General features: G+C 38.1%; 1 protein-coding gene and 1 long non-coding RNA gene across 5 annotated transcripts in view; one reads left to right on the forward strand and one right to left on the reverse strand.

Moving 5' to 3' along the window:
* The window catches only part of LOC102005256, a 66,928-nt gene extending 58,279 nt beyond the window's left edge, over window positions 1-8,649 (reverse strand). For both annotated transcript variants that reach the window (XR_263772.1, XR_001230937.1), the window contains exons 1-4: window positions 8,566-8,649; window positions 5,959-6,166; window positions 5,006-5,089; window positions 4,139-4,218 (exon numbers count right to left, since the gene is read on the reverse strand). This is a non-coding gene — a long non-coding RNA (uncharacterized LOC102005256). The remainder of the gene's footprint in view (window positions 1-4,138; window positions 4,219-5,005; window positions 5,090-5,958; window positions 6,167-8,565) is intronic.
* Window positions 8,371-27,843, forward strand: part of Blmh (bleomycin hydrolase) — a 47,396-nt gene continuing 27,923 nt past the window's right edge. The window contains exons 1-6 of one of the 3 annotated variants that reach the window (XM_005402657.2): window positions 8,371-8,413; window positions 9,180-9,380; window positions 12,602-12,711; window positions 13,534-13,675; window positions 14,015-14,103; window positions 15,481-15,573. In XM_005402657.2, coding sequence (XP_005402714.1) covers window positions 8,386-8,413; window positions 9,180-9,380; window positions 12,602-12,711; window positions 13,534-13,675; window positions 14,015-14,103; window positions 15,481-15,573 — 663 coding nt within the window. In that variant the 5' untranslated portion in view covers window positions 8,371-8,385. Of the gene's footprint in view, window positions 8,414-8,739; window positions 8,891-9,179; window positions 9,381-12,601; window positions 12,712-13,533; window positions 13,676-14,014; window positions 14,104-15,480; window positions 15,574-27,843 lie in introns of those variants that run through there. The other 2 variants (XM_005402658.2, XM_005402659.2) reach the window with 2 other exon arrangements.

Consider the following 27,843-nt stretch of genomic DNA (forward strand, 5'->3'; position numbering starts at 1 on the left):
TTGGGTTCTTTATGACTCTGTTGAGCACTGCTTGTTTCTATGCTAAGGCCTTTGCACTTGCTTCTCCTCTTCTTGCAGCTTTCTTCTACAGATTCTCACAAGGCTAGATCCTTATTGCTATTCGGCTAGATCCTTGTCACTGTTTGTCTCGGCCTGAATGGTCACCTCCCTAAAGAGGCTTTTATGTCACCAGTGCCCCAGCCAGTCACTATCATCTCGTCCTGTTTTATTTTCTTTATACCACTATTTGAAATCATCTTCATTTGTTTACTTACTATCTGGCTCCTTCCCACTAGAACGTAAGCATCTGGAGTATGGAGACCTTGTCTGTTTGGTTGTCTTGTTTTTCTGTCTAATAGTGTCAACACAAAGTAATGTTCAATGCAAGGTTTCAGTATTAATCAAAAAACAATGGTTACATTTGTTGATTTTCCCCCTTACCCCCTTCCCACTAAATTGAAGCTCTGTGAATTTAGGGGCTGAAGTCTTACTCATTTTTTTTTACTTCAAGCGCATATCCTAGTACAGTTGCTTCCAAATAGTAAGTGCTCAATAGGTAGTTGAATGAATGAACATGGGGTTGATTTTAGAGAAATATAATGCCAACTTGAATAAACCCTTGAGACTTAACCCACTTCACCTGTTCTTGGTTATTTGCTTCCTAGACTTAGCCTACTTTTCTTGCTTTTAGTTGACTTTTCTTAACCTTTAGAAATACTATTTCATTTGATTAATTTGTGTAGATAAACCACTCTCTCACTAACCCACTGCATTTGTTCATTCTTCTACCAAAAATGTTAGATTGTTCCATTTATCTTCTCCTACATAAATTAGCACAATGGATATTTCTGTATATCACTTCTTTGTGCAGAACTAAGAGGAATTATGTGAAGAATATGTGATCTCTAAAATAATTAGATGTTCCCAAATTACTCTTTCAAGTTGTTGCTCAATGCATAGTACATAAAACTTTTTTTCTATTGTCTATTTTTTATTTTGCACTTTATTTATATTTTAGGTTTCTCATATAAGAGAAACCATGTGATATTTAAGTTGGCATGTCTGATTTAATTCACTTAACATGGTCTCAAGGTGCACCCATTTTCCTACGAATGCCTCCAGTTTATTCTTCTTTACGGCAGAGTAGTACTCCATTGTGTATAAATACCACATTTTCTTTATCTATTCATCTGTTGATCGACAAATAGGCTGCTTCTAAGATTATAAATTTTGCTGCTATAAACATGTGTGGTTGTATCACTGTCATATGATGGCTTTAACTCTTTCCAGAAGATGCCTAGAAGGGAGGTAGCTAGGTTGAATGGAATTTGTATTTTTAGTGTTTTGAAGAATCTCCATACTGATTTATTTCCATAGTGGCTGTCCCAGTTTACACTCATGCCAGCAATGAAGATGGGTTCCTCTTTCCCTGAAGCCACTCCAGCATTTGTTATTTGGTTTCTTGAACATAGTCATTTTTTCTGCAGTGAGATGGAGTCTCAGTGTGGTTTTAATTTGCACTTTGCAAATGGCCTGAGATGCTAAACATTTTTCATGTATTTACTGGTCACTTTTACTTCTTCTGAGAAGTGTCTATTCATTTCATATTGGGTTATTTCATTTTGACTGGGTCTTTAAATTTGGGGGGGTCTTTTTTTTTTTTTAGTTCTTTATATATTCTATTAGTCCTTTGAGGAATAGTTGGCAAAAATTTTCCTGCTCTGTAAGTCATCTGTTCATTCCATTGGTTGTTTCCTTTGCTGTACAGAAGCTTTTTAATTTTTTGGTATTGTTTCTTGTGCAGCGGGGTTCTGTTCAGAAAGTCCTTGCCTATGTCTGTCTTCAAGAGTTTTACCTTTTTAGGATTGGGTGTTGTGGCACTTGCCTGTAATCCCAGAACTCAGGAGGCTGAGGCAGGAAGATTGCTACAAGTTTGAGGCCACCTAGAGTACACAGTAAATTCAAGGCCAGTCTGAACTACATAGTGAGACTTTGTCTCAAAACAAAACAAAACAAAACAAAACAAAAACTGTCTTCCAGCAGTATTTCTATTTTAATATTTAGATCTTTGATCCATTTTGATTTTAACTTAATGCATGCTGAGAGATATGGGTGGTTCAATCTTCAGAATGTGGATACCCAGTTTTCCCAGCATCATTTGTTAAAAAGGCTATCTTTCCTCCAGCGAAAATATTTAGCCCCCTTGTCAAAGATAAGATAGCTGAGTGTGTCTGGAAGAGTTGTTTCTGCACCCCCTTTCCTGTTCCATTGGACCATAAGTCCGTTTTTTGGCCAATACCATACCATTTTTGTCACTGTGGCTTTGTAATATACCTTCGGATCTGGGATTGTAATGTCTGCCATTTTGCCCTTGTTGCCCAGAATTGCTTTTGCTATCTAAGTCTCTTCTGGTTCTGTATGAATTTTAGGATTGTTTTCTCTAGTTCTGTGTGGAATGCTATTAGTATTTTGATTGGGATTGTATTAAACCTGTTTAACAGTTTTCAAAGTATGGCCATATCAACTATATTGGTTCTGCCTATCCTGGGACAGAGAATATCTTTCCATTTTCTGATTTCCTCTGAGGTCTCATTTTTCAGAGTACTGCAGTTTTCATTGAAGATGTCTTTCACTTCCTTAGTTAGGTTAATTCATACTCAGTATTTAGTACTCGATAGTATTTTATAGTATTTAATACTTAGTATCTAACTTTTCTTGATGCTATTGTGAAAGGCATTGTTTCCCTAATTTCTTTCTCGGCAAGCTTATTATTGGTGTACAAGAATGCTACTGATTTTTGAATGCTGATTTTGTATCCTGCTGTGCTACTCACTTTAGTTAACTTTTGAAATCATTCATTTTAGAAGTATGGATAGCATCTCTGATATGTGGATCGGGGCAGTAAGGTTGAAGTCTGACTACATATGTGCAGGGCACCAAATACTCCATTCATGTTTCCCTACTCCTCTGCACGTAAGTACCTCCAATCCCGATCTTCAGGGAGGTGGATTTGAGATTTGCTTCTCTGTCTCCACACATGGCCGCTTCATGAGTAAACACTTTCTCTTTTGCAAATCTCATTTCTATAATTGGTGTATTGGTAGCAGGTGAAACAGGCCTGGTTCAATAACATCATTTGAAGATGATTCTCTTCCATTTTATCATTGGGACATTTTGTGCATATGTAATATTCCCATGGATAAAGGATTCGTGTCCTGCAAAGTGCTTTATGATCTGACCTTAATATCTTTTCAATATTATTTTTCACCCCCTATATGCTCACTTTCTCTCACATTTGCTATATACTCCAATCACATAAAATTCTAGAACAATTGGTTTTTATGGGAAAGATAGTCCTAAAACCTACAAATAAAAGTTAAAACCTCCACATTTCAAGATTACTTTTTATCATAGCAATAAGCATAAATTTATTGAAGATACTATTTTTTGCAGTTAAAATGGCTCCGCCATGTGGCAATAATATAAATAGCTTCTAGTTCACCATCACCAGGGGCTGGGGGTTTAGCTCAGTGGCACAGTGCCTGCCTGGCAAGCACAAGGTCATGAGTTCAATTCTTGGTATCGGAAAAAAACAAAACACACACACAAAAAGAAAATTAGTTCACCCTTACCAGTTTTTGTTTTTGTTTTGAGACAGGGTCTCCTTGTGTAATTCAGACTGGCCTTGAACTCACTATGGAGCCCAGGCTGTCTTCAAACTCGTGGCAACCTTCCTGACTCAGCCTCAGTGCGGGATTATAGGCATGCCCGAGTCCCATCACAGGTTTTGAAAGTATACAATTCCTGAAAATTGTTAGGGCTTTACATTGCTTGTGATTTCATGTAGAGAGGTGTTAATAGTTTATAACAAATTATTCCAAATTTGCATAATTCAAATATAGGTGGACCTCTGTATCCATGGGCTCCAATTCCAAAGATTCTACATTGGATAATGTTTCAAAATGAGACAAAATAGAAAACCTTAGACATAATTTACAACTAATGCAGAATGTACTGAAATAGTTAAAATCTGATTCTGAAGCTCTTTAGGCCAAAGGAGGAAGAGACAAGAGTTGGTTCAAGGATGTGTTTAGGAGTGGCAAGGAAAGTAGAAATCAATCCTAAACTGTCAGCTTACCTGTACTCACATAGATATATGCTTCATTCTGGAGAAAAATTGTCGTAAAAGGATACAGGCTCCTTGGGGCCCTGGAAGTCCTAGGATTGAAAATTTAAGTTTCAGCAGGTCAGTTCTGGCTGTCTTTACCCATTCTGAGGATGATGTTAAAGGAGGAGGTAATGGTGAAAGGGGAGATTTAATCTTCCTAAACTCTACATAAGTCACTTTACATAAAGAATTTTAAAACTCAAATATCCACTGGCAATTAATGTAAATGACTGAAACAAACTATAAAGAAAATCACGGGGGAGGGGGCTGCATGTGGTGGCACATGCTTGTAATCCCAGCACTCAGGAGGCTGAGGCAGGAGGATTGCTTCTCGTTCAAGGACAGCCTGGGCTACATAGTGAGGTCAGGACCAGCCTTAACTATAGACAAAGTCCCTGTCTCAAAAAAAAAAAAAAAAAAAGATCACATGGACCTCCTTGACATAGGACCACCCCCTTAGTTTTTGTTTTTGTTTTTGTTTTTTTACTTTTGATGGATAAATTATTATTATGGGAAAATAACAATATTTTTAAGAGAAGCCAGCTATCCAGACTTGTAAAACTTCTAAATTCTAAATATTGGCTCAAAAAATTTAAATCATTTTAAACAAAACATCTAGGAGCTGAATTTGGCCCATTAGGCTACCAATGTGTGCACTCTAAAGTTTACTATAAGGTCTGGTAAAATATCAGGAGGGTTTCTGACCAAAGCAAATCTCAGTTGTGAATGAGTTTTATAGAATTGCAAAATGGTGGTTAGACTCTAGTGCCTTTCTTTTGTATATGGTATTTCCTTTGCCAGACTTCTATCCAACATAAAAACAAACAACAAACTGACCTTTTCCATCAAAGCAGAAGCAGTTGGTCAACATATGTTAAGAACAGCGGGCTGGGGATATAGCTCAGTGGCACAAGCACCTGCCTGGTAAGCGCAAGGTCTTGAGTTAATTTCTGGTATCAAAAAAAAAAAAAAAAAAAAAAAAAGTGAACAGCAAAAGAGGAGAAGCATAGGATGGAAAATTTGCCTTGAGACTGGCCCTGTTTGCTTCAACTGGATGGAACCCCATAGAAGCAATAGGTCAATTGCTTGTGTGCAGTGGCAGGTGGTGCTGCTTCATAGGTTTATTAAAGGTTTTCTTTTCTAATATTGTGGATTTTGTACTAGAGCTGTGTTCCTACTTGTTTTGTTCTGTAAGGGGCCACTGGACCCCACAATATCTCTTCTGCCTTGAGTTAGAGGGATATAGTAGGTTCTAAGAATTGTCTTCTTGGGGGAATGTCTTCCTGGATGGGTCATTGAGGGTGAACCTATTCTGTACCTCCTTTCCATGCCTACCTGGGGGCTGAGTGCATGGGTGTGAATTGCTGGGTGGAAAACTGGTGTAAAGGTTGCCACCCTGAGAATGAGGGCAGAGCAGGAGATCTCGCAAAGAGATGATGATAGGAATCTCTGGGCATGGGGTGGAGAAATATAATCACTGACATGAAAAGGTTGGCAATAGTTGTAAAACTGGTCCCCTCCACCTTGCCCACTGATTCCATCTCTTCCTATTTTACAAAGTTCTTAATATTAGCAATTGTGCTCTCTCTCACATACACTTAATCTCTTATCTATACTGGTCCCTCCCTTGTACCCTCCAGTAGAAATAAGTTTTCCTTTCCATCTGAAGATCTTCCCTAATACTTACCTCCCTCTCCACTTGCTACTGTGTGGCTTCTGCCTGCCTCGCCCTTCCACTGCAATTGCCCTTCCCAGGCAGTCTCTGACCCAGTTGTCAAATCCAACCTTACTTGATTGGTCTGCAGCTTGCAGCCTCATTCATCATCTTCTTGACTTTCTGGGATTCCAGGACACAAATCCTCAGGTCTTCTTCAACTTCTCTGACTGTTCCTTCTGGGTGTTTGTTTCTGCTGGCTCCTCTGTTTTGAAGCTAATGCTAGCCCCTCAGTGGCATACCATACCCTGGCTGGACACATTCCTGGGTTAGGGCAGCCCTTCCTAAAAGGAACAGAAAGGAAGGACAAAATAAAACTGGTTTCCCAGTGGGTTCCCTCGAAATGACCCACCCAGGAAGACATTTCCCTAAGAATAGAATTCTTGGGACTTACATTCCTCCAACTCAAGGTGAGATAATCAGCTTGATATTCTTACGCCCTGAATACCCTGTGCAACTATATGCTGCAGCCCGGAGTACTACACTGGGTGCTCATCTTTTTCTTGTTCTATCGTCTTTTCCTCTGCAACTTTGTTTGCTTTCATGGTTCTAACTCTAACCTATGTTTTAACTAATCTCTAGAGATCTTTTCACGTGCCTCTTGGACTTCTCTACCTGGGGTCACTGTTGGCACACCAAACTTGCCACTGTTCAAACTGAATTCAGATGTACAACTTGCATGCTCCCAAATACGACTATGTCTCTGCATTTTCCCTACTATCTTCTTGTACAACTGAAAATTTAAAGGTTACCTATGTCTCTTCCCTTTCTGTGGCCTAAAGCTTTTGGACTGGGAATGTAGCTTAGGGGTAGAGAATTTGTGGACTATGTGTGACGCCATGGGTTCAATCCCAAGTATCGAAAGGGAAAGACAAAAAAGCAGCAGCAATAACAGAACAATCCAACACAGTCTATGACTTATGTTATCTTCCAAGATACCGGAATAGCTTTGTAACTGGTTTCCTTCTCCCCAGAATCTCTCCTTTCTCAGTCACCCACCTTGCCTTCCTCCCCTGGCATCAGCTTTTTCTTTACACAGATCTGAGCGTCTTGTTCCTTTGTTTAAAACCCTATTTTGGCTTCTAATTAAGCACAAGATAAACTCCAGATGCTAGGCGTGGCATATAAAACCCTTTATGTCCTGGATCAAACCTACTTTTCCTGTCTTACACCCTGCCTCTGGTCTCAACACATTCCTTTGTTTTAACCACATCAGATTATGATGCACAATGACTTGAACACGATTCTGCCATGTGCTTTCATGTCTCTGCGCTTTATGCTGGTGCCTTCAATGCTCTTCTGGTTTTTGACTTATAAAATCTCATCTGCTGTTCAAGATCACACTATCACTTATTTTTCACCACTGTAATCCTGGGGTTTGAACCCAGGACCTCATGTATGCTAAGTAAACTCTCTCCAAGACTGAGCCAAACTCCCCTTAGTCTGGACACTTTTTTTTTTCAGGTATCCCTATCCTTAATTAACAGCTACCCATTGCTTCTACAGCACTGCTGGTATGTTAGTTTACACTGTCTGAAAGTTGTTTTGTACCGCTTTTCCACTTCTTTATGAGTTTCTTAAGAACAAGTTTAAGCTTTTTCGTCTTCATATCATCAACAGCGTGGTATGTTAGATATGGAATAAAAACATGATTTTAATTAGGCAGGAAGCTTAAACATTGTTTTGTGAAAGAACTGATGGTTTCTTTCAGCATAATTTTTAGCCTGTTCCTTTTTTTTTTTTTTTTTTCAGTTACTGGAAGAATCTCCAAATAAGTTGGTTGCTGGGCTTCCACAGAGCCAGTTGCTATGTCATATTACCATTCTTTAGCAATGTCTCTCTACGGACATAGAAACTCTGATTTCTCAACTGACTGGTGCCTGTGTATGGATTTTTTTTTCACGTATTTCTAAGTACCAGTGATGAGCTTCATTCTAAGACCTATATTCTAGGTTCCACAGAAAACTCTCCTTGTTTCAAATAGCAGGATTTTAGTGTTAAGGCAGTTATATGTGTACTGTGGGTCCCCCAAACCTTGCAATAGTACTGTAATCTTCAAAGCCTGGGGAGGCTAGCATTTATTGGTTTTTCTAGACAGCCTGGCAAAACAGTATTGATGCAGAAGCCTGAGCTGTATCATTCTCTTTAGTATATGCTGGGTTAAGCAGGAGCATTCATGCACTCCACGAAGCCCAGAATGTGTAGTTTTCTTGAAATGAGCAGATGTATATCTGTAGAACCGTGGTAGTAGCTTCTGAGTGGGTGGGAAAGGGATTGACTCCAATTTCCCCTCACATGTAAGAACTTGGTTCTGACTAGAATCCAAGCAACAAGTTGCCGTTGAAAATGCAGTGATTGGCCAGCAAAGGACGCCTACAGGAAGAGCCAGTGGGAGGATTTCTCGGGATATGTCAACCCATCGCAAGCTCTAGGCTTCGCGTTGAGCCCTCAATGCCTTTGGGCCTTTCAGACTTCTTAGAAGATTCATTGAAGTCAATTCCTGATGCTAAAATATTCCGGGTCTGCACAAGGTATGGAAAATCATCAGCCTCCCGCCTCAAAGCGGGACTGGTCCCACGAGGGTGGCCCTGTGACCAAGACTAAGGATCGCAGATGGCCGAAGGCGCCGGCGCCGCCACGACACAAGCGGCCACACACCACGGCGAACCCGGGCGGTACTAACCTTGAGACCCGCCCGTGCGGGGGCACTGGCCACACAGCGCGCGTCAGCGAGGACGCCCCCGTCGGCCCTCCCCCGGGCGGGGCCAACCCCGACGGCGCTGAGTCAGCAACGCGAGGGGGGAGTTTTGTCCCTCCGCGGACCCCGTTTCTCTAGGCCTTAACCTCCTCGCAGCCAGCGAGCTGGTTTCCTTTTTCCGGCGCTCCGGGTGCGAGAGCCGGGTCTGGCCACCCAGGCAGCGGGCTGCAGTGCAACCCCAGCTCTCACCTGAAGACCTTCCAAACTAACGTTATCCCGGCGGGCAGTGTGGGCGCCATGAGCAACGCGGGTGAGGTGCCGCTCTTCCCTGCCGAGCGCCTGCCGGTGTCCTGTCCGGGGGTTCCGCGGCACCCGGGAGGCCCGGCGGCGCCGAAGGCCGGGGAGGTGGGGGGGCGCCGGGACCGGGTCGATGGCGGGGATGGAGTGGCCTGGAGGGAGGCAGCAGCATCTTGGAGGTGGACGCCGGTAAAAGGCTTCCCTGCTTCAGTGGTCACCTCGAAGTTAGACCCGGGATGCGGGAGCCCGGGGGCAGCCCCTTCGCCGTCTTTTCGGTGTTACCATTCTGTTTGGTTCCCCAGCAGGACTCGATTCGGAGAAGGTCGCAACCCTGATCCAGAAACTGAATTCCGACCCTCAGTTTGTGCTCGCCCAGAATGTCGGGACCACACACGACCTGCTGGACATCTGCCTGAGGAGGGCCACGGTCCAGGGCGCGCAGCATGTGTTCCAGCATGTTGTGCCTCAGGAAGGCAAGCCGGTCACCAACCAGAAGAGCTCGGGTGAGACCTGAGACTTCCTGTATACTTTACTTGACTTTTCTGATAGCGATCCACGTTGGTGTGTTACTTAAGAAGGGCCTTAGGGGAACAGAGGTTTTACTGAAAGAGCTTGTGGTAAATCCGTAGAGTTAGGCACAGGTAAAAAGCTGACCTGAGAACATTATCTCTGTGGCTTGTTTTGCTGCTCTGTAGCTTGTTGGTACCTTTATAGGGTGAGCACTAAATTGTCCAGTCCGTCCTTATCTGTTTAAGCTGCGGTTAATTCTGTCCTGTGTTGATGTTACGTGATTGCGGCTCCGTGTCCTGTATACTTGTCAGTGCTCTTGGTCGCAGAACAGACCGTGCAAAAATGTTTATTCTCCAGAAGGTTCCCAGTATTGACCTGAAGGCATATACAAGTGTATGAAATAGAAAAGACAATATAATTACATCAGAATGCCATCAAATGTTATTTTTTAATATACTCCTTGGCTGGAGTTGATGTGCTCAGTTACCACCAATAGGCCAGTTTGTAGTACTAAAATTAAATTCTTGCCTTGCTGATTGGGAGTTCTTGTGTTGCTATCTACTGTCTAGCATTCTAAAATTCTCTACCGTGAAAGATTGGTTATCTGAGAAACTGAGGAGAACATTTTAACAACCAAATTTTTAAATATATATATATTTTTAAAAAGTCTTTCTCCCCAGACGTGGTGGCTCATACGTGTAATCTCAGTACTGAGAGTGCTGAAAAGTTTGAGGCAGACCTGGACTATGTAGGGAGTTTAAGGCCAACCTAGACTAGGTAGGGAGAATTGTTTTAAAAAAAGTCTTTCTCCAGTTAGAAACTCCTCCTAGTGTATCTTTATTGACAAAAAGCACGTTATTGTGTAATTGGAGCCAGTCAGACTCATAAAGTGTACGTTTAACATATATATGTAAATTATGCCTCCATACAATTTACTTTTAAATTTTAAGGGAAAAATTATGAACTTGCAATAATTAATGTATTGGGATGATAGAAGGTGCTTAGGGTAGCATGGGCCATCAGGTTACAGATCATCCAGTTACCTTTGTAATGTCACAGTACTCCTACATAGTTTAGGTTACCGTGACCTCCTAGGGGAAAATCTGGGAATGTTAACCTGGATCAGATTAGGTCTTATACATTGTCTCGCTTTTATTTACAAAAAATACAAATAGCACATGAGCTGTGTGATTTGTTTTAATGCAGTTTTCACATTCACATCCATATCCCTTCTACTAGAAATATATAATGTTTAGGAAAGAGGTGACATACAAATAAGCTTAAGGTCAAGATGAGCCATAGTGAGGCATCTGTGACTTTGAGAGACAATACTGAAGTTTTTTTTTTCTTTTCCTGTTACAAAATTATTTTTGTTCGGGGCTGGGGATTTAGCTCAGTGGCACAGCGCCTGCCTGGCAAGCGCAAGGTCGTGAATTCGATTCCCTGTACTGGAAAAAAAAAAACAAAAAAAATATTTTTGTTCAACATAGAAAATTTGCAAAATATCCACAGGAGATTTATTTGTGTGTGTGTGTGTGTGTGTGTGTGTGTGTGTGTATGTGTATAGTTAAGATGAGTTGATACCTCATACATTTTTAGACAACCTATGTACTTTATTCTCTTGCCTCTATATTGTGAAAATAGTTTCATATGAGTAAAACCATTGTACCCAAGTATAAATAAAAAAATTTTCCTCTAAATTGACCTTCAGAAAAGAGTTGTCCTATCTTCAGGGCTTCACAAAGACTTTCAGAATGGGCATAAGTATGTTAATTTATCTTATAGTACAATTTGGCAGACACTACTCTAAAGTCAGTCCATGCTAGTTTTAGGTGCTTACAGAAAATATTTGATTGAATCATTTTTTTGAAGAGGCAAGAAAAAAAAATTGAATACAGTATATTCCTAGCACATAACCTTGCATAGAAGTATTGGATATCATTGTAAGGCTTTAAATCAGTAAGGAAGTGATGACATTGTAGAGTTTCTGATTATACATTTGCAGGGTAAATGAGGAATGTTGTTGTATAGTTGATGCTGGTATAAAAGTTTCAAAGACAACATCATACATAGATTTAAACATTGCTGTGACTGAAACTTACTTTGTTCCATTTAGTGGAAGAAAGATGATGTGTTCTGATTGAAAGAGTGGATCTAATGGCAAAGGCACTGATGCCAAGATGCTTGTAAAGAGTATGAATCAGTCTGAAAATAAAGTGGGGAAAACAATTTCTAAGTATATGTGTTTATATGATTTTAATAGGTAAACATTTACTGTTTCCTCCCTGTATTTTTTTAAATGCAGTAAATACATACATTTTATGGGGTGGGATGGGATCTCTATGTGTTGCCTAAGCTGGTCTCCATCTCCTGGACTCAAGTGATTCCCCTGCTTCAGCCTCCCAAATATCATCTGTATTTTTAAATACTTATATAATCCAGTTAGCCAAATACTTTTTTTTTACTCATTTTTGGGAGGATAGGGAATTATATTAGGTTCACTTTTTATTGAAGCATATACTATATAATTCTATATTAAAGGGTAAGGACTTTTTAAAGTTTTTACTAGATATTGCCAACTTAGTTCTTCATCCAGAATAACAGTGCTTATTTCCCCAAGTCTTTACTAATGGTGAATATTAGCAATTTTTTTAAAAAGGTGTTTCTTCACTTAACATGTGTTTTATATTTTTTTTATTAAGATGAATGTTAAAAAATAAGTCTCTGCTATTTAAGTCTTTTCTAGCCTCCGAATAATTTAGGATCTCTGTTCATGTTTTTCTAGTGGTGTTTCTTTTCCTAAGGTGGCTTACTTAGGTGATTTGTAATGGATTCTTCATGTGATGTGTAATAAGTTTTTTTAGCCAGGTAGCATGCCCAGCTATAGTCCCAGCTTCTAGATGGGACTGAGATGGTAGGATTGCTTGAGCCCAGTAGTTCAAGATAAGTCTAAGCAACATAGTGAGACCCCAATCTCAAAAAAAAGAGCTTTTTTAAATAGTAAAGATCTTAAACCTATATGAAAAATCTTAAACCTTTGCATGTATATTGCAAATAGTAATTAGTAGTTGTCTAATTTTAATGTATCTGATCTTCCTGACTTAGTTTAAATTTTTCAGATCCTCGCAAAGGTTAAGTATTGGGAAATACATCTGAAGCAATAGTATCTATATGAACACTCATCACAATTTCTTGTTGTGCTTTCTTGTTTTAGGGCGATGCTGGATCTTTTCTTGTCTGAACGTTATGAGACTTCCATTCATGAAAAAACTAAATATTGAAGAATTTGAGTTTAGTCAGTCGTACCTCTTTTTCTGGGATAAGGTATGAGACTGACCTAGCATAATCTTTTTGTTTTGATATCAGCTTTGATAGGAATTGGTTCTTCCTTCCTTGCTTTTCTTTTTTTTTTTTTTTTTTTTTTCTGGTACTAGAAATTGAACTCAGGACCTTATATTTGCCAGGTAGGTGCTGTGCCGCTGAGCTGTCTCCCTGGCCCCTTCCTTGCTTTCTAGTTATAGTTATTGTTTCATTGCAGGGGTGACACTATGTGTTCAAATTTCCAAAGTGTCAAAAGTTGACTCTTTTGAAAGACAAAATTGCTTTTGGTTGTCAGGTGGCTGCTTTTTACAGTAAAATAATGAGTCTACTATTGACTCACCGTGCTGGTTACAACTTTCATTATTTTAAATTCTTAATTTTGTTCTCAATAATTTCCCTTTTTGTCATCTTTACTTAGATTGTTTGGTCTGTCTAGGACCTAATTTCCCTTCTCTGGTTTGTGCTTATCTGAAAAACTGTAAATAAGTTTACTTGGTTTTTAAAATCTTTAAAATGTCTCTTGTAAGTATCTATTAGTTGTTTGTTGATTAAAAACTTGTTTTCATATTGGAATGTTTGTTTTTGTGGTGCTGGGAATTGAACACAGGGTCTCCAGTATGCTAGGCAAAAACTACCACTGAGCTACACTTCCAGCCCAAACTTCAAATATTCTTATGACGCCTGACACAGATATTTAATTGCCAGCTTTAAATTAAAAATACCTGTTATGTTGGGACCATGGTAGTTCCAAAGCTTCTATTCTGTTGTTAAGGCCAACAAAGTTATTGAGTGTCTTTTTAATTTTATTTAACTTTCTCACTCTAGGTTGAACGCTGTTACTTCTTTTTGAATGCTTTTGTGGACACAGCCCAGAAAAAAGAGCCTGAGGATGGGAGGCTAGTGCAGTATTTGCTTATGAACCCAACAAATGATGGTGGGCAATGGGATATGCTTGTCAATATTGTTGGTAAGAACCTTTTTCTAATGGAGCTAAAGGATAAGATGGAGAAGAAATGATAGTATTAAATAAAACTATCCATAAAAAAAGCTTATTTCTTGTCCATTGGTATAATCAAGAATCACATTAAAACTAAACTGTATGAGAACAGCCTCATTCAAAACATTATCTTTTGGGGTAACCTCATCATCCTGTGTACTCCTATTTAATAATGTGAAGCCTAAGATTTTCTGAGTTAAAGCAGCAAAATATGACGTACCTTTTAAAGCAATTAGGTATTTTTGTCAGAGTGTCTAATGCTAGAGTGCACTTTTACCTTAGTGAACAATAAAATTTGTTTTCTTTTAGAAAAATATGGTGTTGTCCCTAAGAAATGCTTCCCTGAATCTCATACAACAGAGGCAAGCAGAAGGATGAATGATATTCTGAATCACAAGGTATAGCATATGGAACGGAATGGGATTGAATTTGGTATACATACCGTAAAACTTCTAAGTAGTTTTTTAAATGGGTTGTTGGGTATTTCCTGGGAATACAGTTTGTAATAACTACTGATGTCAGTGTCTATCAAAAAAGCAGTGTAAAAAAAAAAAAAGCAGTGTAGTTACTTACTAACTTTATGAATAGTTGAAATTAGGGTTTGAGTTTTCTTAATCTTAATATGGTCCACAAGCATACTAGGTGCTGTCCCTTTTTAGTACAGATGGGCTGAAATAGCTTTATGTACTAGTAAGTAAATAAATAATTAAATAAACAAACAAACAGAACCCCAAAACTAATTATAAGGCTTCCTTAAAAAGTATTCTGAGTTTTCATACTTCCCTGGACCACATCAATGAACACACCACTGAAGATTTGCTATAGTCACTAAACTGTTTTTTACTGTTTCAGTTATCTTTATGAATCATTTTCCTGAGTTGGGGATATAGGTCAGCGGCACAAGTGCCTATCTGGCAAGCACAAGGACCTGAGTTCAATTCCCGGTACCAAAAAAAAAAAAAAAAAGAATAATTTTCCTTCTCCACATAACCCATTTTCCCAAGCAGGGTTGTAAAGCCTGTAAGGATGCTACTTTGCTAGCCAAATTTCTTTTTTGAGAACTGGGATTTGCCTGAATCTAAAGTTCTTATCTATGGGGTTAAAACTGGACATGTCATTTCTGGGAGAAAGATTGCATTTTAAAATAAATTTAGGTATGTTTTCCTAATATTAAAAGTAGGTTATTTTCTACCCAGCGACCTTGGGAATCTTATCTAAAGGGTAAAACATTATTAATAGTATAGCTTTGGATTCCCTTGATTTGGAGCCAGATCCTCTTTAGCACTATGATTAAATTTCAGACTGGCCTTTTTGCATGCAACAAAAATGAAAATTATACTGGAAGTTGACATAGCCGTGGTCATAGTTATTTGACAGAGAAAGGTAAAGTAGGCAACTAATAAAATTCTAAGTAAAAATTCTAAAAAAAATCTATTAGAATGATTTAGTGCCTGAAATCATCTTGTCTCCTGCTTTTTCTAAGAGTGATAAGGATTGTGGAATTACTTCTTCTGTGCACTTATGGAGGGCACTGTCAGTTGCAGAACCTGGAGCAGTTTTATGTAGTGTTCTTTGGAAATAATCCACATCTCTCCTTAGACAAAATATTTTTGCTGTATATTAAGTGAACTAATTGGAGGGAAACATACTTTTAAAAATAAATTTTGCCATAGGCTTTGGGTAAGTTATACTTCAAAATAGAACTAGCATTGATTTGTTAGGCTTATTTATAGTTGGGATACCTATTGGAGTGCTGAATTAAGTTTCTGTCATAGATGAGAGAATTCTGTATACGACTACGGAACCTGGTGCACAGTGGAGCAACCAAAGGAGAAATCTCTGCTACACAGGATGCCATGATGGAGGAGGTAGTAACAATTAGTCAATTTTTATGACTCTTTGACTATTCCTATTTGTTAAACCAATTGGGAGCATGTGGAATATTTAATTGAATAAAAACTACTTTTTCACAGCTGAGGCTTAAACTTGTTTTGCATTTTAGTATAGATTTTTAAAAATGTATTGTGTAAATACTGAATACCTTCTGTGGGTTTAGTACTGAAGAAACAAAGATAAGAAAGCCAGTCTCTGCTGTCAAGGATCTCATTCTTGGAGAACATAATACACATGAATAATTATAGTGACTCCTACACAAGATAAGTAAAAATGATTTGGTGATTGTAAAGGAGAAACTGATTTGGTGAGCTGAAGGTTATACAGGGAGGATGTTTAAGTCAGCTGTGAAAAGAGCAATGGGAATTTACCAGGTGGATAATAGGAAAGATCACTGCATGCAAAGGGAATTGTATGAACAGTGGCATTAAATGCCAGAACTTTTATTTTACTCTGTAGGAAAAAAGATGAGCTGTTGATGGTTATATCTGTTAAAGTATGTGAAAACATTTTGAGAAACTTAAAAAGCACCAAATATAAAGTAGTAATAGTACCTTTTTTCTTTTTTTTATTAGTACATTTTAGATATACATAATAACATTTATCATAGGGAATTTGTATCTGTACATGATATATCTTGTTGCTTCTTTTTTTTCCCCATTCTCTTCTCTTCCCTTGTACTCCTCTCACCCTTATTTACAAAAGCTTTGTTTCAATTTTTTCCTTTTTTTTTCTTGTCCCTTCCTTTCTTTCCCCTCCCCCTTCCCTTTTTCCCCTTCTCATTTGAACATTTTCTTCCCATTTCCTGATAGCTGTTACACATTTTCGTCGTTATTTACACTTTTGATTTCTCACACCAGAGAACTACTGCAGTATTTTACACATGCGTGTCCAATTTATTTCCCTTGACTATGATTTCAAAGTACATCCATTTACTAGAAAAGCCTCAAACTTACCTTTTTTATGACAGAGTAGTACTCTATTGTATAAAAAAACTACATCTTTATCCATTCATTGGTTGATAAGCATCTGGGCTGTTTCCAGGATTTAGCTGTTACAAACTATGCTACTATAAACATGGATGTGCATATATCGCTGTGCTATAATGCTTTTAATTCTTTTAGGAAGATACCAAGAAGGGGAATAACTTGGTCAAATAGAACCTGCAGTTTTAGTTTTGAGAGGAATCTCCATACTCATTTCCACAGTGGTGACACTAGTCTATTCTCCCACCAACAGTGAAGCAGTGTTCCTCTTTACAGCACTGCCAGCATTGGTTGTATGTTGATTTCTTGATAATAGCTATTCTTTCTGGAGTGAGATGGAATCTCAAGGTTGTTTTAATTTGCATCTCTCAAATGACCTATAATGTTGAATATTTTTTATATACGTATCTGCTGTTTCTACTTCTTTATCTGAGAAGTGTGTATTCATCTCAGATGCACATTTTTGGATTGGGTCTTTAAATTTGGAGGGTCTGATTTTTTTGAGTTTCTATATATTCTAGATAATAGTTTTTTGTCTGTGGAACAGCTGGCAAAAATTTTTCCTATACTATGGGTTGTCTCTTCACTCTTTTGGTGGTTTCTTTTGCTGTGTAAAAGCTTTTTAATAAGAGGAGATCCCATTTATTGATTCTTTGTGATAGTTCCTGTGTGATTGGAGTTTTGTTCATAAAGTCTATGCCTAAACCAGTGTCTTCAAGAGTTTTACCTATTCTATCTTCCAGCAGATTTAGTATTTTTGTTTTAATATTTAGATCTTTGATCCATTTCAACTTTAGTGCATGGTGAAAGATATGGGTCTGGTTTTAGTGTTTGGCATGTGGAAAACCAGTTTTTCTAGCACTGTTTATTAAAGAGGCTATTTTTCTTCCAGGGAAGGTGCTTGGCTCCTTTATCAAAGATAAGGTGACTTAGTGTGATTTGAGTTGTGTCTGCATCTTCTAATCTGTTCCATTGATTCTGGGGTCTGTGTTTTTGGCCATACCATGCCTTTTTTTTTTTTTTTTTCCCAATCACAGTAGCTTTGTAGTATAGTTTGATGTCAGGGATTGTGATGCCCCCAGCCTTGCCTTTGTAGCCCAGAATTGCTTTTGCTATTCTAGATCTCCTCTGGTTCCAAATTAATTTTAGGATTGTTTTCTCTAATTCTGTGGGGTATGCTTTTGGAATTTTGATTGGGATTATATTAAATCTGTCTAACAATTTTGGAAGTATGGCTGTTTTCTTATATTGGTTCTTCCTACTCAGGAACAAGGGATATCTTTCTATTTTCTAATACCCTCTTTGATCTCCTTTTTCAGAGTACTGTAGTTCAGTATAAAGGTCTTTCACTTCCTTTGTTAGATTGATTCCTACATATTTTTCTTTTTTTGGATGCTATTATGGAAGGTGTGGTTTCCCCAATTTCTCTCTCGGTGAGATTGTTATTTGTTTACAGGGATGCTACTGAGTTTTGAGTGTTGACTTTGTATCCAGCTATGCTACTGAATTTGGTTAGTAAATCTAGAAGTCTTTTGGTGGAGCTTTTGGGATCTTCAATATAGAGTATCATGTCATCTGAAAATAATAATTTAACTTCTTCTTTTCATACTCTTATTCCTTTTATTTCTTACTGTTGTCTAATGTTTCCAGAACTATATTGAATAAGAGTGGACAATCTTTTTTGGTACCGGCAATTGAACTCAGGACCTTGCACTTGTGAAGCAAGGTACTGCGCTGCTGAGCTATATTCCCAGGCCAAGAGTGGACAGTCTTATCTTGTTACTGATTTTAGAATGAAGACTTTCAGTTTTTGTCCACTTGGTATTATGTTGGCTGTTGATTTGTCATAGATGGCTTTTATCAGATTGATTTTTTTTTTTTTTGGTTTTTTTCTGGTACCAGGAATCGAACTCACGACCTTGCGCTTGCCAGGCAGGCGCTGTGCCGCTGAGCTAAATCCCCAGCCCCTATCAGATTGAGATAAAGACCAACTGTCCAATTTTCTGTAGGGTTTTTATCATGAATGGGTGTTGGACATGTCAAGTGGCTTTTCTGCATCTGTTGAGATGATCATACAGTTTTTATCCTTGGCTCTGTTAATATGGTGTATTATGTTTATTGGTTTGTATACATTTAAGCATCCCAGCATCCCTGGGAAGAATCCTACTTGGTCATGGTGAATAATCTTCTTGATGTTTTACTGTGTTTTGTTTGCCAGTATGTCATTGAGGATTTTTGCATCTATGTTCATGAGGGAGATTGACCTATAGTTCTCTTTTTTGGTTGGGCCCTTCTCTGGTTTTGGTGTCAGGGTAATTCTTGGTTCTGGGAATGAATTTGGGAGTATTCCCTTTCAAGTTCATTAAAGAGTTTGAGAAGTAGTAGCATTAGGTCCTCTCTAAATTTCTTGTAGAATTCAGCAGTGAATCTCTCTGGGCCTGAGCTTTTCTTTGTTGGTTGATTTTTAATTACTTCTTCAATTTCATTTACTGATACTGGTTTATTTAGATTTTTTTATATCTTTTTGATTCAGCTTTGGTAATTCATGTGTACCTAGCAATCTGCCTGTTTCTTCTGTGTTTTCCATCTTATTAGAATATAGGTTCTCCAAGTAGGTATGGATGATCTTCTGGATTTCGGCAGGATCTGTTGTGATCTCACCTTTTTCATTCCTAATTGTGTGAATTTGAGGCTTTTCTTTCCTTTTTTTGCCAAGGTTGGCTAAGGGTTTGTCAGTTTTATTTAATCTATCAAAGAACCAGCTCTTTGATTCATTGATTCTTTGTATTGTTTTCTTAGTCTCCATTGCATTAATTTCTAGTTTGATCTTTATAACTTCCTCCCTTGCATGAGCGTAAAAACAGGCAATCGAAAAAGAAAACAAAGCAGAGACAGAAACAAGGTCCACATTCCTCGCAGCCTGCAGGGTTCTGAGTAGGTTGATGGGAGATTAAGAAGAGACAAGACACATGGAAAAGAAAAGCTGGGAATGGGTGGGATGTGACTCTGATGGAGAGGCACAACAGCCCAACTCAGTCTGTATCTTTATTTATACAAAAGTAAAAAGGAGAAGCACGTGGCAGGGTTGAAAGTGCAAGGTCTCAGTGTTTCACTGAGATTGCTGAAAGAGAAACATCCTCAAGAGTTATCTGTGCTGTAGTTAACAGGGAGAAACACCAAGGCTGGACCCCTGTTGATATGCAACTGAGTCTAGAGGTCAGCTTATTTACATGATCTGCCTCTGGCTTTCCAGGTTCCTGGGACTGGCTTTGCTCTAGTGCCAAGGAATTTGCTGACCTCCAGCTCAGCCTTGGCTCAGCCACTCCTCACAAACATAAAAAAGAAGAAAAAAACCTGTCCACTTTAGGGTGTTACTGGTAGACAGAGTGGACAGATGAAACCCAGATCTGTGTTGATTAATCCCAACAAGCCAAAAATGGCAACCTGCAGCAAGCCTAAACTTTATTTTCACTGGTTTCTGGCTGTGAGGCTGGAACCCAATTTATTCAGTTTGCACTACTCACTACACTCTTGCGTGCTTGAACTCACCTCCCTACAGGCTTGAACTCAGCTTCTTGACCTTCTGCCAGCTTAAACTTGGTTCTGCCTCACCCTGACAGTGGGAACCACTAGGTGGAGCCAGCCCACAGCTACTCTGAGTCCTGGGCTCAGTTGACCCCTCTCCAAGATGGCTAACAGCTAATTGCCCTTTCCATGGGGGACATCTGAAACTAAATAATTCACCAGCCACTGCATTGTGCTGTGTCCTCCGCTCCATTCCACTGGTGCATTTCTCTGTGGAGGGCCTTGGGGTCTCCAGTAGTGACTATCCTCCTTCATCTTCGAGTTGTGAGATGGCTCAGGGAGAAAGTGCCCCTTGTCACCTCCTTCTGCACTGAGGTCTGTCTTTCTGCTCTCCTCCATGGGTTTCAGTTCTTGCTTCAGATCCTTGCTGGGTCCCAGGGACCCACTTTCTTCCTTGTCTTCCTCATACTGGTATATTCCAGTGCCTGGACAACAAATCTTGAAGAGGCTGTTTCTCTGCTGTTCACCACTCTGCCATCTTGCTAGAAGTCAGCAGTAATAGTATTTATTATTAAGGCAGTTAAGAATCTTTATTACTTAATGCTGTCCCTACCCAGAATGACTATACATAAAATTTGAGATTGCTTTGAAGGGGAAAAAAAATCCCTTCTTCAGCCAGTGGGCTCATTGGTAGGTTTCCTTTCATGACTGTTAAATTACAGTGGCTCAATTTTATACTGCAGTGGAAAATACTCATGCTTCACTCATGCTCCACTTTCTTTTAAATTTTATTTTTTTTAATTCATTAAATGTGTATTGACTAAGTTCTACATACCAGGACTCTCCTAGGTACTGAGTTTCCTTCGCATTTTAGGGAGGCACTATAGAGGAATAATTCAGAGCATGGTCTCTTGAATCAGATTGAATATTAGTCTTTTCTTAACAGCCACGAGTCCTGGGTCAAGTTCCTTAAACTCTCATCTCAGTTTGTTTATAACATGGTTAGGCCTGTGCTTAACACAATAGCTGTTTCTTATGTATTTGTCAAGTGGGTGAATATAGAGGTTTTGTTTACCAAGTGCATCTAAATATGCACCTTTCTTTACTTCTTAAGTGTTCCTATTGAAGAGGGATGTCTTACGATAGTAGGAAAAAGCAGGCTTGGAGTCAGCACAGATTTAAGTTCCAATTCTTACTACTTAACAGTTTGTGGTCTTGGGTAGCTCACTTAACCTTACTTAAAAGATTTAAAAATTTCTTTCTTGGATTTTGTGGAGATTATATAAAGGATTAAATATGAGATTGCAAATAACAGAATGGCACCAACAGAAATCCAGTAAATTTCAGTTCTCTTCTGTTCAGAATGGTTTCTCTTACAGATGCCAGATTTACCTTCGTTTATGATTAAGTTGTTAGAGTATGGGAGGGATAAATTCTGCATAAGTTATAGAAATTATCCCAGATAATACTTACAGAACATAATCCTATTACTGACGTATAGTGTTTGCTTTAATGATCTTTGAATTAATGGTATAACATCTATGTCCTAACCATGTGGTTAGTAGCAGATAGTGAGCTGTTGATAAGAATTAGAACAGATATATTTACATATTTTTTTCCTCTCCTACTTTTACCTTCAAGAAATAGTAAGACATTATACTGAGCCGGAATATGGACATTCCGACTCTACCCCGTTACTGGAGATTGAATTTAGGGCCTTGGTATTGAGCCATATCCCTAACCCTTTTTATTTTTTGAGATAGGATCTCATTAAGTTGCCAAAGTAGGACTCAAACTTGAGATCCTTCTCCCTCAGTTTCCCTCAGTTCAGGGATTACAGGTGTATGCCACTGCAGCCGGCTTGGATGTTTTGTAGGATTATTTATGTAATGGTTTTACCTAAACTGTTCACTACAGAATTCTGTGTGGTAGGTTTTTAAATTTTTACAATCCCTCAAATGACTCTTCTTTATTGAGGGTGACTCTTTGGTAATGAAGAGTCTGGCTTCATATGAAGCCACAAATTAGTACCTGTGATTTGCCTAGCCTTGTGGGCAAGTCAAAAGGATGACTTAAATGAACAAGCATGAAGCTGTTTGCTTTGAATGAAGTGTTTGTGCTAAAGGCATTCTTTCTGAGAGGAGTGCAGGTTGTGTGTGGAGGTGTAGACAAGGTAGATCTGTTTGGGAAATGTTCAGTCATCTGTACTGCAGTGTTTTCTCAGTGTGTCTACTCTTAGCCTCCAGATTCCTTAAGATTATTAATACATTCTCTACCAAACCCTGTTTGTTAAAAACACATGATAAAACAGAGACCAAAATATTTTTTGTTAGGGCTTTGAGCATAATTTTTTTTCAGACTTTGACATGAAGCCATTTTGATTGGCTTAGGAAATTCTATAGCAGTGGCTCTTGATTCCTAAAAACAAGGTTTATGAGCCGGGAGTGGTGGCACACACCTGTAATTCCAGCACTTGGGAGACTGAGGAAGGAGGGTAGCTGTGAGTTCAAGGCCAGCCTGGACTACATAGTGAATTCAAGGCCAGCCTGAACTACATAGCAAAACCCTGTCTCAAAAAACAACAAAAAAGTGTTTAGTCCTGGGTTTGCCCAGACCTGTAAAATCAGTTTCCCTCAAAATGGAACCTAGTTATCTATATATTTATTTTAAAGACTTCCTTGATTAAAAAATTCATATCATAATATAAAAATTACATAGTGAAAAGTCTTCCCACCCCATTCTTCCTTCTAGTTCCCACTCCGCCCCCAAATTAGCTTTATCAGTTTCTGTTATTAATATTAGCTGTTATCCTTCCAGAAATCTTCCTTTTGCAATCTAATATCGATTTTTTTTACATTTAGTGTATTATTCATATTATTGTACTATGTTTTTTTACTTAATGTTTAGCAGATCTTTCCATATTAATGTATAGTTTCTGCATTTAAAAATACTTCTATAATATTTTATTGTCTGTATGTACCATAGTTAATTTGGTTGATCCCTTACTAATGGACATTCTGTTTCTTTTTAAACTTTTCTGTTAAAAGATAATAATCGTGTGTATGTCATTTTGTATATGTGCCTATATATTCATAGGTTACATTTCTAGAGGCAGAATTTTTGATTCAGAAAGCATATATGATTATAATTTTGGTAGGTAATGCCAAATTATCCTTGGGATTATAACAGTTTACACCTTTATCATCAGTGTTTGTTAGAACCTGTTCCCTTTTAGTTTTATCAGGATAGTATGCTTATCAAACAATTGGATTTTTGCTGATCTGATAGCAGAAACTTTTTTAGGGGGATATTGGAGATTAAACCTAGAGACTGAGCCTGCCAGTGAAGCACTCTACCATTGAGCTACATCCCTAGCCCCTCTATCTAATAAACAGTTGCCTTGAATTTGCAGGAAACAGGTTCTGTCAAACACTGATGATGAGGGTGTAAACTGATATAATTCCCCAGGATAATTTGGCATTACATATCAAAGTTGTAAGTGTACGGTCTTTCTTACTCAAAAATTCTGCTTCTAGAAATGTAACCTATGAATGAATGCCATCTCAATGTAATTTAATATAGTTAACTCTTCCAGAAAGTATCTACTTCTGCCTGTATTTTGCAGGTTTTATTTTGTTTTGTTTTTAAACAAATCCTTTCCCTTCTTTCATTCTCCACCAGAAAGCAGTAGAGAGCTTTCTTCCCATTTTTCTACATATCCACGGTCACCAGCATGCCTTATTCTATACCTGTAGCATGGAACTACCTTCAAAATTCAGCTTTCATTGTGTGACCACTTTAATATCCTGTGGCTACTGTACCACCAATAGGTCATTTTACATTTGAGCTTAGTTTCTTCATCAATAAAACTAAAAAATTGGGGTGATTTCTTAAGAGTATTGTAGCTTTGCATTTTATAATAAGAGAAGTAACTAATATTTTTACAGTGCTTTAGACTTCATTGTATGTAGCTGGCTTTAAACTCTAAGGTTCTCATCCTTCTAAGTATTCACAACTAGGGCTGGGGGATGTAGCTCAGTGTTAAAATGCTTGCCTAGCATGAGTGAAGCCTCAGGTTCAATCCCCAGCAGTGCATAAAAACTAAGTACAGTATTCAGGACTGACTCTCATCTCTAACATCTTTCCTTCTCTCTCTCTTTTTTTTTTTTTTTTTTTTTTTTCTGTCTGCGTGTTTAGCTATGGGTATGGAAATTGACCCAGTCCCATTTCTTTGTCTTTAAATTGAGATCTATATATCTTTTCCCTGTGTTCCATTTTTCATGATGTGTCTTTTTCCCCCCTCTTTTTCCCTGTACTGATTCCATTCTTTACTGCGTTAGAATTCAGCAAGTTGTTTCAAATAAATCTTTGTGCTAGGGGAAAATATTTTTGGAGACCACTTTATAAAAGGGCTCCTTTATAAAACTTATACTCTGCCTTATTACAAGTGACATTTAACTAGAAATAGGAGTTAAAACCTTTCTGATACCAGCTCTAGCTTTTCTGATGGATGGGTTGTAGGTTGGTAGAAAGGGATTACATATATTCATGTAATAAGATTAAATCCCAATTTAATTAGCAAGGATATAAAATTTTAATCAGAAATCAGATGATGCCATGAGGCAGGTATAAATGCAGTATGTCTCGCATGACTCGATATTCCCTCTCCCCTCCAAAGGTATGAGGGAAGGGCTTCAATGAATCAAAAAATTTTGGAGAATTTTCTCTAATGATCTGTATTTAAAGGAATAATTACAGATACTGATTTCTTCTGTTTTTTTAAAACCACATTCAAAATCAGCAAGACCACATCATTATTGGGTTGGAGATTTGGGGAAAAACAGAATCAGTTCCTGGGTATCATTGTATCATGCATGCATCTTCTGCCCTCAGTTTTTCAAGCATTTTGGTAAGCGCATATTTCCTGAGCCCACTCCTTTGATTCTGTTTTAATACTACTTTTTCATCAGGTTGGTTCTGACACCAAGTTTGGTCTGAAATCAAACTTATAAGTCATGTGTTCAGTAAATACTTTTTTTTTTTTTTTTTTTTGAGGCAGGGTCTCATTTTGCAGTTCAGGCTGGTCTGGAACTCACTTTGTAGCCTAGGTTGGCCTTGAACTTGGGGCAGTCCTCCTGCCTCAGTCTCCCAAGTGCTGGGATTACAGGCCTGTGCCACCACGCCCGGTAGTAAATACTTCTTTAACATGTGTACCTGGCACTGTTCCAGACATTGGAGATTCAGCAGTGACCAAAACAGATAAAAATCCTATTCTTCTGTACTGTAGTTTACTTTCTACGAGAGGGAAATAAATAAAATAAGTAAACATGTGAGAAGTATATACCAGTTGATAAGTGGGGGAAAATAAAGGAAAGATTGGGAGTACTGGGATGGAGAGTACACAGTTTCAATTAAAATTACAAATACATTTTCCCCAATGGACAAATTATGGGTTTTTAAAGTGTAATTATATTCTGGGGAATATGACTCTATTACTGTTTTATTGAAGTTCATATAACATAAGGCCTTGTATTCAATGGTCAACATCTTTTCTTTGCCAGGTACATTTTGTGAGAAGCAGGTGACACTCCTGCATTGCCCACCAGAGAGCAGACTTGGATATCCTAAGCTCACTGCCAGTTGTATACCTTTGAGGATAGGAAATGTTATTTCAGAAAACAGAGACTCTTATCAAGAAAATATAGTATCAGGGGCCTTGGAGATTTTTTTAAATTAGACTTTAACTAACTGCTATTGTTTGACTCAGAGCCACATGTTCCTTGGAGAGTGTTACATACTGACTTAAATGTGAATTACTTAAAAAAAAAAAAGAATTACTTTGGCTATTTTATAGTCAATGTATAAAACAAAACTGTATGTTTCAAGTTAGAGTTTTATAGAATCATAAGAATATGTTCTGAGCTTCCATTTATATGAAGTTAAGGAACAGGGAGTATGATCCATAGTTTTAGTCAGAATAGTGGTTTACTGTGGGAAGTTTTGAGTTGTTGAATTGAAAAGGAGCCAAGGAGCCCTTTTCTGTATGTCCCACATATTGATCTAAATGGTGGTTGCATGGGTGTATATGTATGTTTTTAAAAATTTAATTGAGTCATACACTTAAGATTAGTGCACTTTCCATACTAACTAAACGTTACGTCTAAGTAAAAGAAGTAAAAAAAATTAGGTCTTGGAGTTTAAATTTGTTATTGGAGGAAATGGGGAAGCATTGTTGAATTTTCAACAGGGAAGTGACTTGTACAAAGTGGTCCTTCTAAAATGATTTATTCTGTGGTGGTGTGAAGAATGAACCAGATCTACTGGTATATCCAGGTGCTCAGTTCAGTGCTAGATGCTATAGGATACACAAATTATCCAGGATTATGTTCTTATTACTTAAAAATGTGTAATTTATTATAAGGGGCAAGTTGCATGAAACCTAGAAAATTACAGTAAGTGGTAAATTCATAAGGTTTTGGAAATAGTGTTTAAGTCAGACCTGAGTTCAAATTCTAATTTTGTCACTTCCTGGCTTTATGATTTCAGACAAGCTCTTATTTCCTTGAACCCTGGGAAATGAATATCAACCACCTTCATTGAAAGAATTAAAGAGATTTTATATTCAAAGATTATAGTACAGCAAGGGAATATAAATCTTCCCCTTTTAAGACTGGTAGTCAAGGAGCAATAATACTGTCATTTTCTTTTTTGACAGTATGTGACCTCAGTTCAGATTGTGGTCATCCAGTTATCTGCTATCTTCTGCTTATCTTCCAGCTATCTTACGTAGATTACTCATTTTTTTTGAGTCCCAGTCTCTTCTGAGATAATGGGGAGGGAGACTATTCCCTGAAATAATTAAGTAAACTGAGCAGGTATATAGTATCCAGCACAAAATTAGTGCATTTAATAAATATAAAGTAATTTCTCTTTGAGTATAATAGAGTATACAGAAGTATGGTACTGCTAGGCATGGTGGCTCATGCCTAGAATCCTAGCACTCAGGAGGCTGAGGCAGGAGGGTCACTGCGAGTTTGAGGCCAGACTGGGCTGCACAGTAAACTCAAGGCCAGTCTGAACTGTACAGGAAGACCCTGTCTCCAAAAAAAAAGAAGTGTTGTACACAAATAATGCAGATAAATATGGGATGAGATTGGATCAGGGTGGTGACTGGGGTGAAGAAAAAGAAACAAATTATAGCCTTATATTTTTTTAAAAGATAAGAGAATAGAAAAGAAATTACTTTATTCTGATCTTATATGGGGTATGTCTTTATATTCTATTTTTATGATTCTATAAAAAGAAAATAATACAAATATATATTTAGAGTATATTAATGCAATGTGTGTGTATATGTGTGTATGTTGTACTGGCAATTGAGCTCAAGACATTCACACTGAAGCTACATACCCCAGCCGTTTTTTAATTTTGATATAGGATCTTGCTAAGTTGCCCAGGCTCAGCACCATACTACTAAAAGTTATTCCTTTTCTAATAATACTTTTATTTTATTTATTTATTTGTCTTTTTGAGATAGGGTCTCGCTATGCAGTTCAGGCTGGTTTTGAGCTCACTTTATAGTCCAGGCTGGCCTGGAACTCACAAGGATCCTTCTTCCTCAGCCTCCTGAATGCTAGGGTTAGAGGCATGCACACCACCATGCCCAGTTACCTAATGATACTTTTTTTTCCTTGTAGAATTGTAGGATATGTTGTTTTTTTTTTTTTTTTTTTT

Source organism: Chinchilla lanigera, unplaced genomic scaffold, assembly GCF_000276665.1.
Source record: "Chinchilla lanigera isolate Chin_1 unplaced genomic scaffold, ChiLan1.0 scaffold00080, whole genome shotgun sequence".
NCBI classification, from domain to species: domain Eukaryota; kingdom Metazoa; phylum Chordata; class Mammalia; order Rodentia; family Chinchillidae; genus Chinchilla; species Chinchilla lanigera.